At 43.8% G+C, this 16,991-nt stretch overlaps 3 protein-coding genes across 4 annotated transcripts in view; 2 read left to right on the plus strand and 1 right to left on the minus strand.

Moving 5' to 3' along the window:
* Positions 1-7,487, minus strand: part of ARSK (arylsulfatase family member K) — a 40,489-nt gene extending 33,002 nt beyond the window's left edge. The window contains exons 1-2 of one of the 2 annotated variants that reach the window (XM_060235674.1): positions 7,190-7,487; positions 4,740-4,869 (exon numbers count right to left, since the gene is read on the minus strand). In XM_060235674.1, the coding sequence (XP_060091657.1) occupies positions 4,740-4,869; positions 7,190-7,360 (301 nt within the window). In that variant the 5' untranslated portion in view covers positions 7,361-7,487. The remainder of the gene's footprint in view (positions 1-4,739; positions 4,870-7,189) is intronic. The other variant, XM_060235675.1, reaches the window with a different exon arrangement.
* A 154-nt stretch (positions 7,488-7,641) lies between these two features.
* On the plus strand, positions 7,642-11,522 carry ASB1 (ankyrin repeat and SOCS box containing 1). The gene is made up of 2 exons (XM_060235677.1): positions 7,642-9,945; positions 11,458-11,522. The coding sequence occupies exon 1, from the start codon at positions 7,731-7,733 to the stop codon at positions 8,820-8,822; it is 1,092 nt and encodes a 363-aa protein (XP_060091660.1). The 5' UTR covers positions 7,642-7,730; the 3' UTR covers positions 8,823-9,945; positions 11,458-11,522.
* Positions 9,899-16,991, plus strand: part of SKIC3 (SKI3 subunit of superkiller complex) — a 91,362-nt gene continuing 84,269 nt past the window's right edge. Inside the window, exons 1-5 of the mRNA XM_060235678.1 lie at positions 9,899-9,945; positions 11,458-11,552; positions 12,361-12,504; positions 14,997-15,088; positions 15,980-16,055. Of these exons, the coding sequence (XP_060091661.1) occupies positions 11,463-11,552; positions 12,361-12,504; positions 14,997-15,088; positions 15,980-16,055 (402 nt within the window). The 5' untranslated portion in view covers positions 9,899-9,945; positions 11,458-11,462. The remainder of the gene's footprint in view (positions 9,946-11,457; positions 11,553-12,360; positions 12,505-14,996; positions 15,089-15,979; positions 16,056-16,991) is intronic.

A 16,991-nucleotide genomic window follows, 5' to 3' on the forward strand; every position in this document is an offset into this window, starting at 1 on the left:
TTCTGACAGGAAAATATGACCATGCATTTAGAAAAATGCTACTGCCACTATCTGCCACCTGAAGAGTACAAGAAACAATAAATCATCTAACTCTGATTCCAGCCACAGCACTCTGCACTGAGTCTGGGATTGGTCAGGAGGCTTTGGGGACCGATAGGGAGGAAGAGGACTGCATGGCACTTTGAGATCTCCTGCTGCTGCGCTTTGGGATTTTTGACTGCTCCAACTAGGATTGCCAGTCTGAGTTGGAAAATACTTGGGAGACTTTGGGGGGTGGTTCCTGGAGATGGTGGGGTTTGGGGGGGGGAAGGGGCCTCAGCATGGTACAATGCCATAGAGTCCACCCTTTAAAGCAGCCATTTTCTCCAGAGGAGCTGATCTCTGCCAGTTGGAGATCACTTGTAAAAGCAGGAGATCTCCAGGCTCTGCCTGGAGGCTGCCAACCTTAGGTCTGACTGCTTCTGGTTTCCAGCTTTCTGGCTTTCCTCCTGGCCCCAATACAGCCCATTAGGGATGAGTGCCTGTAGCTGACCTACAACCCACCTCAGCACAAAAAGAAAGCCTACGGCTGCTGCTGGAGTAGAAAAAATGCTGGCCAAGGCACTCTGCACCCAGGACAGGGACTGGTGAGGAAGCTGGGGAACTGGCAGGAAAGAAGACTGCTACACTGCACTGCTACTACTGCAGCTCCCCCCTGCCCCCACTTCCCAACCTCCAGCTTTCTAGCTCTCCTCCTGGCCCCAGTGTAGTCTATTAGTGCTGAGTGCCTATACCAGGCCTGGAAATTCCAGCAGTTCCACCTTGGCATAGGCATAAAAGCAGGCCTGCTGCTGAGTGGCAGGTCACAACCGGGGATGCCCCTTCAGGACACCATGAGGGTGAGGGTGCCATTTTGGTTGTTTCTCAGCACCACCCTGCTGTGGTGGGCCTATGTCTGGGGCCTGGCTGAAGGAACATCTGTGGGGCCAAGTGGGGAGATGGTGAGGGCCCCAATTAGCATAGCGATGGGTAGAGGGAGATAGGGTGCTGGGAGGACGACTGGCCAGGTAAGGGGAACATGGCTGAGACAGCTAAAAGCTGTATCATGTTCTGGTCTGCACCCCACCCATGGGTTTGATGGTTGCCATGTCAGCCAGCCCTCAGGTCTCTGGATGCTGCTTCTAAAAGCCAGATCGTTGCAAAATAAAACCTCCCTCATCCACAATCTAATAAGGGAGGAGGCAATTGATCTGGCATATGTAAAAGACTCGAGTGAGTGAACAGAGAGGAGAATCTCCCAATTGTACCAACCTGGGTTCAGCATGGTTGTCATGACTGGATCACTGCCTGTTGGCATTTAGATTTACAGCAGCCTTTTACCTCTGCGAGGGTAGGGGATCCATTAAGATGGTCTGCCCCCAGAGGCTAATGGATCCAGATGGTTTCCAGAGGGCTCTGGGGAGGTGGTTTCCAGCTGACATGGCTACTGTTGCTGTCGAAGCCCTGGCCATTCTGTGAAATACGGAAATTACCTGTGCAATTGACATGATTGCTCCTAAGTGCTCTCTTCATGGTAGAGCTCACACAGCTCCATGGTATACCCTGGAGCTTGGAGCAATGAAACAATTTAGGAGATCGCTGGAGTGCAGTTGGAGGAGAACTCCCAGTGAATGCAACAAGAACCTAGTATGTGCCTACAATCAGGTGAGTTTTGAGGCAATAAGAGTATCAAAGAAACAATACCTTACTGTCTCATTCAGTCTTCTCTTTGCTGCTAGTGGAGCTTTTACACTCTGGCCCTAGGGACACCTTGGAATTAGAACCATCTCTGGCCTACTGTAATCCACTCACTGGGCACTTCCAGAAAAAAAATTGCCACATTTGCCAGGACTTGGACTCCAGAGTTATAGCACTGAAATTGGTGGAGCTATCCAGAGCACAATCTAGTCCAGCTTTATTGGATGAGTTTCAGCTGGTACAGCTCAAGGACAGGTTTGTGCAGCCACCTCTGTACTGGATCCTTGTCCCTCATGGCCTATAAAAACCAGCAAGGGAGGGATAACCAGCTGGCTAGGGAAGTCATCAATACGTCTTTGTGAGAGGGAGTGATCCCATCCAGCCTTAAAGAGGCAATGGTGAGACCATTTCTCAAGAGACCTTCCCTTGACTCAGAAAATTTGAACAATTATAGGCCAGTAGCAAATATTCCTTTCCTGGGCAAGGTTCTAGAGAGGGAGGTTGCTAATCAACTCCAGGCAATCTTGGATGAGACTGAATATCTCAATCCATTTCAGTCAGGGTTTAGGCCTGGTTTTGGATTGGAAACAGCCTAGATCAACCCATGCCATGAATGAGACAGAAGGAGCATGACCCTGTTGATACTGCTGGACCTCTTTGTAAAGGCGTTTAAAGATCTCCTTGGTCATGCAGATGCCTGATACAATTAGTCAGGTACTTTTTCACTTTCAGACCTTTTGGATCTGGTCTAGTGTTTTAATTTTTTTAATGTTATCTTAAATTAACTTTTAATTCTGAATGCTTTATTTATGTACTTTATTGTTTTTATACTTCTTGTAAATCCCCCAGAAAGCTTTGACTATGGGCAATATAGAAATAAATAACTCAGGAGTCCCCCACCCTGTTGAACCCGTAGGCACTTTTGTAACTTTGAGAACACTGAGTGGGCAACACCACAAAATGGCTGCCACCAGGGAAAGGAAACAATCATAGTACAGCTGCCATAAGGGCTAAGATTAGTCACCAAATGATAGGATGTTCAAGCCAAGTAACCTTCTATGATAGAGACAGCTGTTTCTAAATGAATGATCTGTACAGATACAACTGTGATATCTCCCTGCCTCTTCAGAAGCACCTCCTGCTCCAACAGGGTTGCCAGATCTCCCCTGGCCACCACCAGGGGATGGGGTAGGGTTGCTAGATCCAGGTTTGAAAACTCCTGGAGATTTCGGGATGGAACCTGGGGGGGACAGAGACCTCGGTGGATTGCATTGACATCTTCCCAAGCATACATTTCTCCAGGGGAATTGACTTCTCTAATCTGGAGATGAGCTGTAATTCCAGGGGATCCTCAGGTCCCACCTGGAGACTGGCTCCAATGAGATGGAGGAAATCCAGGGTTGGTTCTTTGCTTTGGAGATGAAGCAACGGGCACCAGAAAATACACTGCAGGTGCCATGGTACCCACAGGCACCTCATTAGGGATCTCTGACCTAACCTTACTAGAATTTATTAAACTGGATGGTTCATGCCAATCATTAAAGCAGCAACCAAAGCAGGAGTTTCTGTATACTCTGAAGACTCTAAGTACGCAAAAAAAATTGCAAACTCTGCCCCAACCTGATGAAGCCTGAACTTGTTTTAGGAGGCATAGAATGTTGAGAGCAACTGAGCATCAAGCAGCCCTCTACATCAATGACCAAATGTGCTGCACAGCCCCAGTGACTTAGCTGGAGCAAGCATGGATCATAAAGCCATAGAGTTGGAAGGGACCATACAAGCCATCTAGTCCAGAGGTATCGAACTCATTTGTTACGAGAATCAGATCTGATGAAAATGTTGGGCTGAGCCATGTGTGCCATAAAAGGTAATGCCAGGTACTAGAGATGTAAATGTTATAAGAGACAAACCCAATCAATGATTTTTTAAAATTCAAAATACAAATAAAAGCAATTGATTCCTAGAAGTGAAAGCACCTGATTTATTGGGGAGCCCACAAAAGCCCCAATAAATGTATTTAATCATATGCAAGACTAGTTTTTTCCCAAGGGATACCATAAAAGGAGAAAACCTTATATTTCCATACATGCCAGTTGCTTGCAGGCCAGGTAAGAACCCTGGATGGGCCAGTTCTGTCCCCCAGGCCTTATGTTTGACACCCCTGATCTAGTCCAACCCCCTGCTCAGTGCAGGATCAGCCTAAAGCATCCCTGATAAGTGTTCATCCAGCTGTTTCTTGAAGACTGCCAATGAGGGCAAGCTCACTATCTCTCTAGGCAGCTAATTCCACAGGTGACTTATTTTTAATTTTCCTCCTTATGTCCATCCAATACTTTTCTGCCCAAAATGTAAACCCATTATTGTGAGTCCTATCCTCTGCTGTCAACAGGAACAACGTCTTGCTGTCCTTTAAGTGACAGCCTTTCCAATACTTAAACAGAGCAATCATATTCCTCCCCCACAGCTCTTGTGCTCCAGACATTCCCAAGTCCTTCAGCCTTTCCTTGTAGGGCTTGCTTTCCAAGCCCCTGATCATCTTTATTACTCTTTTCTGCACCCACTCCATTTTGTCAACATTGTTTTTGAAGTAAGGCCTCTAGAACTGCACATAGTACTCCAGGCGTAGCCTGAGAAATGCAGTGTACTGCAGGACTATGACATATTGGGATTTGGATGTTATGCCTCTGTTGATACACCCCAAAACCACTTTAGCCTTTTTTGCTGCCGCATCACACTGAACTCTCATATTTAGCTCCCATTTTACTCATCCCAATACCTTGGTCACAAACACTGTTCCCGAGAAGGGTATCCTCCATCAAGTATGCGTGCTTCTAATTTTTGTTACTCATTATTTCTCATTCGTTACTCATGAAAAAGGACACACATCATACACTCTGTATATGGTGAGTATAGAAGCAAATATGACCAAAATCTAAGCATTCATCTAATCTTTTGACATCTGCTATGATGAATTAATACTTTAACAGGCTCTATTGAGGTATTTATTATCTGTATGATCTTACCTGCACGGGAAGGACAACATATTGGAGAATTGGTGTAGGCATTAAGAAAGAGACTGCCATTTCTCTTCATGAGGTTTATGAAAGGCAAGGCTACTGTCTCATTTTCTGTCTGAAATGTCAGCCTTCCATCCTGCATGTTGAGTGGGCAAATTGTAGAGATAAGTGTATTATGAGTATGACTCACATTTCATTTTCCCGCAAAAGAAATCTAAGGAATATTATAGACCATGTCTACTACTAGATATCCAAGAGAGAGATAGTTTATGTTCTTTACAAGCATTCTTTACAACATCTCTCTGACCTTCTGATGATAAAAGCACTCAGATATTCACTTCTATTCTACTGTGTCGGACAAAGGGAGCTTTGATTCTCAAAAGCTTACACGCAGAAATTCTTGTTGGTGTCTAAGATGCTACTGGACTCAAATCTAACTGTTCTGGATATTAGTTGTAATTCTGGGAGATCTTGGGGTCCACTTGGAGAATAGTATCCTTTCTTCCATTCTGAAATGCTCTAGGCAAGGCACTTCATCTTGATTGTATATGAACACAAGCTGTATGTTATAACAGTGGTTCCTGACCTTTTGGTTATGGTGACCTACAAGTCCAAATTTATATGGTGTGGTGACTTGTCCAGGTCTGGTCCAAAGGGATTTTTTTGTGCCCTAGGCAAACTATGACCTTGGCATCCATCTAGCATTCCATTATCTACAGTGGCTAACCAGATGTTTTTTGAGAAATCAACAAACATTGCACAAAGGGGGCTAATGTCCCCACTGTGAATCTGAAGCAAATCACATTCCAGCATACATACGAAGGTTACATTCCCGACTTTGACCACCTTCTCCTTCTCTATTACTCCCTGTAGTCCCCTACTAAGATTCTAAGAAACTCACTCTAAGAAACCCACTCTAGAGAGCTAGTTTGGTGTAGTAGTTAAGTGCGTGGACTCTTATCTGGGAGAACCAGGTTTGATTCCCCACTCCTCCACTTGCACCTGCTGGAATGGCCTTAGGTTAGCAGAGGTTCCTAATACTCAGAGTCAGAATGCCTGCCCCACTGCCTGCAGCCTCCGCCACAGCCTGCAGGCACCTTCTCAAAAGTCTGGCAGAGGTTGTCCTTGAAAAGGCAGCTGCTGTGAGAGCCCTCTCAGCCCCACCCACCTCACAAGGTGTCTGTTGTGCGGGGGGGGGGGGAGATATAGGAGATTGTAAGCCACTCTCTCTGATTCAGAGAGAAGGGCGGGGTATAAATCTGCAATTCTTCTAGTAACCCACAAGACACATTTTACTTGATCAACATGTATATACAGTGAAGAAGAAAAAATAATCTAATGTATGGATGATATTATTCTCAGGATCACATCTCAGTTTCCAGAATATAAGAGAACAATAGAAGGGCAAGGGACATTAGGAAAGGCTGACCCATTTTTAGACCCATTTGTGACCCACTTTTGGGTTCCATCCCACAGGTTGGGAAACACTTTATTATAATATACCTCACAAATTCTATTATTCTTTTAGCTATGCTGGTAGGACCTCTAGTGCACACACAAAGAGACAAACCATTTACAAATTAGCAGTTTGGAAGATGCCCTGGAAGTTAGCAGTTTGGAAGATGCCCTTATCTTCTCAGATCTTGGATGCTAAGCAGAGTTGGCCCTACTTAGTAACAGGGCCAGATTAATAAATAGGCCATGTAGGCACTGGCCTATGGGCCCCCACTCCTTTAGGGGCCCCAGGCCAACTTTTCCCCCTGTTTTCCCCCTTGCTTGCAGCCCTCCCAGCCTGCAGGCGCAGCCAGCAACTGAGCTGCTCTTTGCCTGACTTGCCTGGTGCAGCTGCTGCTGGTGTCTCTCTCTACCTCTCCCCCACAGCTGTCCTTTTATTCCATGACTCTTGAAAAGAGTCCCTTTCGAAAAGAGTCTCTTTGTTAAAGGGACTTTTGAGAAGGTGCCTGCAGGCTGTGGCGGAGGCTGCAGGCAGTGGGGCAGGCATTCTGACTCTGAGTATTAGGAAATAATTTGCAGGGTGGGGGGCAAGATTTTTACTGCTTAGGGGCCTCCACAGGGTTTAATCTGGCACGGTTTAGTATTTAGGTGGGAAGACAACCAAGGAATACCAGGGTCTCTATGCAGGGGCAGGCAATGGCAAACCACTTCTGAATGTCTCTTGCCTTGAAAATCCTACAAGGTTGCTATAAGTAAGCTGTGACTTGATGGCAAAACAAAAAACCCTTTCCCTTCTTTCTTTCCCTGATGAATATACCCAAAAAATATTTGGAAAAAAAAACACCTGGGCACTCTTTTGACTGTAGAAGAGAACACAGTCTGGCAGGAACACTGTGGTGCAAAGGTGGAAGGTCTTGTAGCAGGCTTTACACCACCCATCAGCTTTCTTTTCTTTCAGAGGCACTAGAAAGCAAGATTATTTGTAAGCATTAAGTACTTACGAAGGAATCGCACATCACAATCACAACGTTCAGTTTCTCACAATCTCTACAACTACCACTGACAAGCAGAGGTTTCGCCTCCGCAGTTCCCCAGAAGATAAAAGGTTGGAGCAGAAGGATCAAGGCAACTATACTTGTAGAGGACGTTTGATTTCTGCCTTCCCTGCCCATTTCTTCTTTAAGAGCTGATAAAGAACTCAAGGGGCATCCGCGCAGAACTATTTCACAGCTCAGCCCTCCTTTCCACACAGCTAAAGCATCACGAGTGTTTAATGACTACACAGGCGATGCTAGGCACGCCCTCAACGGCGCACTCACTGACTCTTCCAAGAGAAGGAAATTCGGAGAAGTGACATTTTGACTCTTGACAAACGCAGCCTCATCGGAAGAAACTACGATTCCCATGATGCATAGCGAGCGACGAAGAAAAAAAGAGTTGATAGGATTGTGACAGTGCTGTTGGAAGGACAGAAACGACCAGGTCAGCGTCAGGGGGGAGCGGGTGGTATTATTGCTCCAGGGGTAGCTCCGGGCCCCTGGGATGACAGCGGGCTCTCCTTCTGGCAGATGGCTGACGCAAATCGTCCGGACGTGCCAGAGCGTGAATCTGGGGGGGGACCTGGGCCCCCAAAGCCCCAGTGGCAGTCTCAATATCATAAGTGGAAATGCTGGTCGTAATCTGAAGGAGTGGCTGAAGGAGCAGTTCTGTGATCAGCCAATCGAGAACTGTCAGGACACCCGACTGCACGACGCTGCCTACGTGGGAGACCTGCCAACCATTCAAAAGCTGCTGCAGGAAGATAGCTTCCAAAGTCGCATCAATGAGAAATCAGTGTGGTCTTGTGGTTGGCTGCCTTGTACACCCCTGCGGATTGCTGCCACAGGCGGACATGGACACTGTGTGAACTTCCTTATTCAGAAAGGGGCCGAAATCGATCTTGTAGATGTGAAGGGACAGACTGCGCTCTATGTAGCTGTAGTGCATGGCCATCTCGAATGTGTACGCATCCTTCTGGAAGCTGGAGCTGACCCCAATGGGAGCCATCACCACCGCAGCACACCTGTGTACCATGCTGCCCGTGTGGGAAGAGCTGACATCTTGAGAGAACTAATTAAATATGGTGCCAATGTGGATGTAAATCACCATGTGACCTCAGCAACCCCCAGCCCTTCATTCAAAACATTGACATGCCTGGTGGTTTGCCCTTTGTATATTAGTGCAGCCTATCACAACCTACAGTGCTTCAAGGGGCTGCTGGAAGCTGGAGCCAACCCAGATTTCAATTGCTGTGGTCCAGTAGACATCCAGAACTTTTCCAGAGGCTCTGCAGTGTGCATTATGGATGCTGTCTTACGACATGGTTGTGACAAGGCCTTTGTCAGCCTCTTGATTGACTTTGGTGCCAACCTGAATCTGGTGAAATTGGAGACCCTTGAAGAAGGAGCTGCAGGAAGGATTAGAGTGAACTCAGAAGGCATGCAGTTGTTCAAAGAAGCCAGGAGCTGTCCCAGAAGTTTGATGTCTTTGTGCCGTGTGGCAGTGCGGAGAGGTCTTGGCAAATGCCGCATGCATCTAATATCTGCTCTTCCTGTTCCAGACTCTATTAAGAAATTTTTACTTCATCAACAGTGAGATCCACATTGCCACTTGGCAGGACAGTTTTCTTCTTTGCTTTGTAAAAAAAGTGAGCTGCTGAAAATGGGAAGCTTTCTAGTGCTGTTCAACAGTACACAGTATTTGGCTAATATGTTATGATCACTACTTAATCTTTTCAGTTTGCACAGTGGATTTCAGCAATGTTATATCCTGCCAAATCTGATATGATAATTTCCTAAGAAAGGCAACCGGGTAATTTAGTGTTGACTTGTATTTATTCATTTTTATTTATTTTAAAACATTGAGCTTGCAATTCTTTGGCAGGGCAAATTACTGTATTATACAGTGGAAAGGAGTGGGGAGAGAAAAGGCAAGTGTGGTAATCAAGTGACTAAGGGTGAATGAAATTGTTTATGTGAATCTGCCTGAGCTGGAAGAAGTGTGCTTGCATACCAAAGCTTATACCTTGAATAAAACTTTGTTGGTCTTAAAGGTGCCATTGGACTCAAACTTTGTTTAGAATGAAAATAAACTGTTGAAAGGTCTGTTGAGCGAACAATACACTTTATAACTTAAACAAATAAAAACAATATTTGAATATCTTTTAAAATCGCTATCACAAATCTTTTCCCCTCCGGGAATTACTGCTCACATAGGGACAAGGCATCAGCTTGGAGACCCTTGAAGAAGGAGCTCCAGGAAGGATTAGAGTGAACTCAGAACACATGCAGTTGTTCAAAGAAGCCAGAAGCTGTCCCAGCCAAACTAAACATTAATAGAGGAGGTGGAACTATAACTCCCAAGATGCAATGCGATCGGAGATGACTCTTGCGCCAAGGGGAATTAATACGCTGCGACTCCCATCATGCTGAGGGAGAGTTATCCGTTGAACTACAGCTCCCATCACTCATCGCGCATCGTTCAGACATCAGTAGAAAAGAGTAAGAGTCCAGTAGCACCTTAAAGACTAACAGAAGTTGTAGATAGGGTATAAGCTTTCGTGACTCAGTGCTCATTTTTTCGGATACCAGACAGTGTAATTGACAGGCACTCGACCTTAGGCTTTTTACATCATCAAAAGGCAGGGAGCGGAAACAACGTACTGGTGGCGCCTGCGTACCACTAAAGAGTGACGGACGATGGTTGCTGGAGTTTGCCGGTTAGTGGCTGTTACGTGTCCGCGGGCAAGACTTCCTCTGAGGGCTGTTCGGACTCTTTCACCGCCTTTACTCTTACAAATGCAGTAAACCGATTATTTGAGAGGGACTGTGGCTTTGTCGGGACGGAAGAGCTGGGTTAAGTCAGAAATGGTGAGGGGGATGTTTCGCGATAGTGAATTTAGTGGCATTCGCTCCCACTGGTTCAATAAAAGACAGTACTGATAATCTCACATTGTGTAGGAAAACTGAGGTACGAATCTGGATCTCTGGGAAGCTTCCATATAACCTCAGCTTGATCTCTAGGGAGCTGGCAATGTATTCTTGATAATACAGATTCCTATGTACACCATAGAATCTTTCATAAACATATAGAATGAGAATAAAGCATTAACTTCTGATATCTTGTTCAGCATTTTTAAAAAAACACTAGCATTTTTTTTTTAAGCATCCACACATTTTTTTGCTCCACTTTAGCTTCTTTACAGCAACATTGTTTTGGGGAGCATCTGTACAAAGTCATCATCTACTTGTCCAGTTTCTATGTTTTTCCCTTCTTTGATGTGGTATTTCCCATGCCCAGTTTGGCATGATCTGTTTGGAGAGATAATGGTCAAAGCACATTTGCATTCTGTGTGAATGGTATGGTACGTATTTTTGTAGGTCCCTCCCACATCAGTGCCACTTCTCTTGATTCATCCCCTGCATGGCACCTGAGGGCATCCCCCTCCCTTTTTTTGGTAACTGAACTGAATTTTCTTATGTTAATTACCATTTGGGGAAAGAGCAGCTCTGGGATGCTGAGACAGAGGAAGTGTGTGGGGGGTATCTGTTATGATGATAATCCGTTGCTGCTATGAATGTTTCTGCAGTCACAATGAGAAGGACAGCTACATGGAGAATCACTGCTGCGTGGAAGCAGTATGTTGAATTGGTTTAAGATGCCCCTCACATTAAAGTAATAAAACTGTATTATTATTAGTTTATTTTGTTTTAGTGAAGTTAGGTATGGCACATTATTATTTAGGTATGGCACAGCTGGTAGTGCTCATGTTGATGTAGGTACAAGGAGAGGCTTATTTAGTGGCCTGAGTAAGAACAGTGCTGTGCCATATTTTATCCGTGGTACTGGTGAAGATTAAAAATGCTATGAAAAAATTAGGCCTGAAATATCACTTCATGATATGTCTGTTAAATATATTTTTTTCTGATTTTGTCCTGATAATTGATAAACTATTTTAATATGTCAGCAAGACAAGTTAAGAATTTATTACACCTTTCATTTTTAGCAGAGATTGACTTCCAACAGATATCTAGGTAACTGAAATCTCCCATGACCACTATGTCTCATCTCTTTAAGAACTTTGTAATCTGGTCTATCCATCTGTAGATGCTTTATTCCCATACAAAACTCTCTGTAACATAGCATAATGTAAGATAATGTAACATAATGTAGGGATGGTTTTTAAATGGTTTCGTATATGGATATAATTTTTTTCTTTTAACATTGCCAGTAGCCATGTCAAACAAAGAAGTTAAAGCAGCTTTGAAAAGTGCCAGAGATGCAATAAGAAATAAAGAATATAAAGAAGCACTGAAGTATTGCAAGGTAACTAGTGCTCAAAGTTATTTATTTTTTTGATTGATTTAAAACATTTATTAGCTGTCTTTATTATGGATCCCAAGATGCCTTTACAACATATGTAAAACAAACAAACAAACAGAATTTTAAAATCACAATTCAGGACTGCTAGTAAACTTAACCAAATGTGGTCCTAAATAAAACCATTTTCAGTTGCTTCCTAAAGACTAAAAGTGAGGGGGCCAGATACACCTCCTTGGGGAGGTTGTTCCATAATCAGGACTGCCCCTGGAAAGGGCCCCCCCTACATACCCACCAAATACCAAATGAGTGTCTTTGATTGATGGGACAGTGCGAATAACACTAGGTGTGAAATGTTATGCCCTATAAACAGTAGTCCTATTCATATTCTTTAAGAGATTACCAAAGCTTGTTTAGCACTGGTGTCCTTGACTCAAATCTAATAGAGCCTACAGCATGACGCTAAATGTAAGCATATATTTTATGCAGGAATTATTCTTCAGAGGTGTGATACATCATTCAGGGGCATTTGTGTTTAAACTTTGGTGCTTGTCTTGATTATGTTCTCAGTTCTATTTCTATTGTGACAAGGCTCAGTGTTTTGTCTATAGAGGGTTGCTTACAAGTTCTTGTCTGCAAGGGACAATTTAATAATAAGCTACTTGAATCTTTTGAATAAGATAACAGAAAAAAATCAGAATGTCTTTTGAGCAAGCTGCAAATGCTGGTTTTCTCAGTCACCTATGGGAATGAGGTATTCATTTTGCAACTATTCTGAAGATTAAAATATTGTTTCATTTCACTATGCTTTTAGGCAGTATTGAAGCAAGAAAAAAATAACTACAATGCCTGGGTATTTATTGGTCTGGCAGCTGCTGAGCTGGAACAACCTGATCAAGCCAAAGGTGCCTATAAAAAGGCTGCTGAACTTGAACCAGGACAGTTGCTTGCATGGCAGGTATGTGTGCAACTGACTTTCCATATTGTATGAAACCAGTTTCTATGAATAATAGGACTGAAATACAAAAAGTTTCCAGAGAAAATATAACAAGATGAGGCCCCACAAGGACTCTTCTCATGCCATTCCCAATTGGCCATTACTTCCCATCTTCATGCTTTGACTCCTCTTGACCATCCTTTCCTCTATTTGGATCTGCCCTGTCTTTCCTTGCCTCAGAAGCTCTCCCCTTTGTCAGCTGTCCTCCCTCCTTTCATATCCTGCAGTTTATCCCTAGCTGCCTCCTTTCACCATTGGGTGCCATTTTGGGTTGCTACAGCAATGAATTATGTGCTACAGCAAACAAAAATGCTGCCCATTTTTTCTTTTTCATGACTTTTGTGTATGAACAGATTCTGTGGTTGCTGTTTTGGGAGAGGTTTAGTCCTTCCGAGCTGTCTATTTTTCATATTGTTCTGATAGTCCGCCAGGTGTTTGTGCTGGCCTGTGTGATTCCATCTTTCTACATGCTGCTGCTCAGTTGCCCTGAGTCTTGGGAGAGGACAGTGTTAGCTGATTTCAGGAGAACTTTCTCACTCTCGTGCTTGTTAGCAGCATTTATCTTCAAGGCCTGGGTTGTTTCTTCCCCTCACTAGAAGCTAGGTGCAAGATGGCCTGGCTCATTCAAGAGTTCAGGATACCTTCATTGATCATTCTTTGACTCACAACCAGCATTTAGGGTATAAAACGTGTAGTTTTAGTTATGCACTGGATCTTGAAGTTTGGCTAAGTTTCACAGTGCGCACTTGAGGCCAACTGATAGAAGCTTAGCTTCCATATTATGTAACTTCGATGCATTGTTACAGATTTCCTTGTAAGTAAACCTGGATCTCTCATATCATCTGTTTGGGAACTTCTGAGGACCTATGGAGCCCCTGGTCAGGGTTCATAACAATGTGCAGCAGAATATACCTTTGCCCTGTGTGCCTTGCTCCCCCCTTTTGCACAGGGGTCATAGTTGGCTATTAGGTATATGATGATGGATTCTGTTGATTCCTTTTTCAACTTTTAGGTTTATGAATGCAAGGGTTTAACAAAAGATGAATGTAGAATATAGTTAATTCTATGCTTCATCAGTAATTAAACAGGACATGTTCATTTCTTGGGATTGGCAGTAAGACAGAGAATTTAGCACTTTGGACTTCCTGAGAAAGCTTGCAGGTGTGTGCAGCTTTAGAAAAAGGAACTACCGTATATACTCGACTATAAGCCGACCCGAATATAAGCCGAGGCTTCTAATTTTACCCCAAAAATCTGGGAAAGTATAAGCCGAGGGTGGGAAACGCAGCAGTTACTGGTAAACCTATGGTACCTTTCATATACCCTATACAGTGAATTGTTTTACTTCGTGGCTGGTGCTCCCGCGGCTCCCACCTATGCACTCATCTCGAGTCCCCCTCCCTACTGGCCGCCTCACGCCCGCCAATAACTGTGGGCGCATCACATCCACTGTGATTGGCGGCGCTTGTTGTCACCATCTCCCCGCGGCTGTAGTAAAAAAGGTGGGCGGGCGGCTGATTAAGCTTGAATCAGCCGCCTATATTACTGAATAGAGTGATCAGCCGCCCGCCCGCCTATATTACTGAATAGAGTGATCAGCCGCCCGCCCGCCTATATTACTGATTAGGGTAATCAGCCGCCCGTCCGCACAGCTATTTTACTACTTACCATAATCATTATTATAGCCGCGTGGGAGCTGATTAACCATCAATATAGGCATGCGGGCGGAATAGTGACTCGAGTATAAGCCGAGGAGGGGGGTTTTCTGCCCAAAATTTGGGCAGAAAAACTCGGCTTATACTCGAGTATATACGGTACTGGTGCAGGAAACAAACCTGATCTAAACACTGATGCTGAAAAACAATTCCTTCCTGTGAAATGAGAAATAGTTGGTTTTTTGTTTTTGTATTTGTGTGTGTGTGTGCAAGCACGAGTGTATGTGTGTTTGTTTGTGCCCTCATGCCTGGAAGTCATAGTGACCTCTGGAGACTTCTATTGGGGCATGGAAAACACTCAGAGAAGTGGCTTGATAGCTTGCCTCTGCCTCCTGACTCTGGTATCCTTTGGAGGTCTCCCATCCAAATCCTTGCCAGGGTTGGCCCTGCTTAGCTTCTGAGATCGGGCTTGCCTGGGATATCCAGGTCAGGGCAAGAAATAGTTGGTCTTAATTAAACATAGATATTTCTCTTTCCTCATAGTGGTTTTGAAATACTAAATTAATAGCTTTAAAATATTTTTGTTTATTTTTGAGGAAAGAATACTTCTGCATACAGACCTTCTGTGTTATTTCAATGGGTTCCACTCAGGTTTGTTATTATCTACTGTGGGCGATGTGATCTGACCCTTAAGAGGTGATTTATTGGACTTGTAAATTGACCATGAGATGAATTTGAACACAACCCTTGTAAAATCCAGAGTTTGCTTGAAAATTAATATGCTTCATGTTTATCTAGGGCCTAGCCAATTTGTATGAAAAAACAAACCATGCTGATGCCAGAGAGGATTTGGTTAATGTATATCAGAAACTGCTGGAGCTCTATGAAAGGTAAGGAAAAGTTAAAGATTCTAGTGTATTTTGCATAAGATATTTTGTTTAAGATATGTTAAAATTCAGTTTAAATTATTCTTCATGTTATTAATCACACAATCTTGTTATCATGGTAGTATCCGTAACCTATCTGTGTTATTGAAAAGCAAACTTTAATTGAGCTTTTTACCATGTTGATAAAATTGTTTAAATGCACCTGTACATATGAAGCTGCTTTATACTGAATCAGACCCTTGGTCCATCAAAGTCAGTATTGTCTTCTCAGACTGGCAGAGGCTCTCCAGGGCCTCAAGCTGAGGTTTTTCACACCTATTTGCCTGGACCCTTTTTTGGAGATGCCAGGGATTGAACCTGGGACCTTCTGCTTCCCAAGCAGATGCTCTACCACTGAGCCACCATCCCTCCCCCAAACAATACAAAACAATACGGCTTGTTTCTTTATGTTTCTTCTCAAAGCATCTACCTATATAATACCTAATGCATCTGCATGCACTTACCTCTTAACTAGTAAAATTTAGTAGGTGGTTAGGGTATAAAGGCAAAAGCAAAAGAAGAACATAAAGGGAGGAGAGGACTGTAGAAAGCAAGAAACAAAAGACTCAAAGGTAGGGCATTGTCCGGTTGGAAAAGAAGAGGAAGATTAGGCTGGCATAGGGTCTACCCCTTCAGCTAGAAACACCTTCATGGCCACATTTGTGTATACACAGTGTCACTGCTTAGGCACTTTGTTTGTTTAGTTGTAATTCTAATACTGCACATTTATTCCTGAAGATCAGGTGGAAAAATAGCCTGATTCAAGGCAAAAAACTAATTATCCAAGTCATAATCATATATAAAACTGATGTTATTAATAAATTAATCATTATTTGTATTGTGGTATTTTTCTAGTACTGATAAACAGAAATGGTGTGAAGTATGTAAAAAACTTGTGGAGCTGTATCACCAAGAAAAAAAATTCCTTCAGGTTAGTCAGTGGCTTGCTTATTGTATTATTGTCCATAATTGCTTATTTATATGATGTAAAGAACTATAACTTACAAACCCATTGTTTCATGTGGGTAGCCATGTTGATCTGAAGTTTTAAAACAAAATTAGAGTCCAGTAGCATCTTAAGACCAAAGTTTTATTCAGGGTGTGAGCTTTCATGGTGGAGAGCCAGTATGGTGTAGTGGTTAAGTGCACAGACTCTTATCTGGGAGAACCGGGTTTGATTCCTCACTCCTCAGCATGCAACTGCTGGAGTGACCTTGGATCAGTCATAACTCTCTCAGAGCTATTCTGCTCAAGAGCAGTTCTTGGAGAGCTCTTTCAGCTCCACCTACCTCACAGGATATCTGTTGTGGAGAGGGGAAGGGAAAGGAGATTGTAAGATGCTCTGAGACTCCCAAGTGAAGGGCAGGATATAAAGCCAATCTCCTCTTCTTCTTCCTTTTCCTCCAATAATATGAAATGGAAATAGAATCTTACATATCTTATATAACTTACGTATAGTGAGTGGGTTGTAAAATTAGCATATAGAATAATGAGGATGTTTTAAAAGATTAAAAAGGATAATTAGTTTACCTATATCCTTCAGGGCACTCCCGGCCCCGGAGATTCCAGGCGTTGAATGTGCCGGCCTGATGTGGGACGTTGGGGAGGGGTTGGCGATCTGGCTGGTGTACCAACCGCCTAACGCACCGGCCAGCGCCTTACCATCCCTGGTGGAGGCGGCGGCGGGCTGGGCGTTGGAGTACCCTAGGCTATTGGTCTTGGATGACTTCAACGTCCAAGCTGACGACGCGGCTTCCAGTCAGGCATTGGACCTAGTGTCATCCATGGCGACACTGGGACTCTCCCAGGTTGTTACAATGCCCACTCATCAGGCGGGACACATGTTAGACCTGGTCTTTGTGGCGGG

This window comes from Heteronotia binoei, chromosome 4 (genome assembly GCF_032191835.1).
Source record: "Heteronotia binoei isolate CCM8104 ecotype False Entrance Well chromosome 4, APGP_CSIRO_Hbin_v1, whole genome shotgun sequence".
NCBI classification, from domain to species: domain Eukaryota; kingdom Metazoa; phylum Chordata; class Lepidosauria; order Squamata; family Gekkonidae; genus Heteronotia; species Heteronotia binoei.

Excerpts from the sequence above, each read along its gene's own strand:
- ASB1 (XM_060235677.1), top strand. The coding sequence starts at position 7,731 with ATGACAGCGGGCTCTCCTTCTGGCAGATGGCTGACGCAAATCGTCCGG.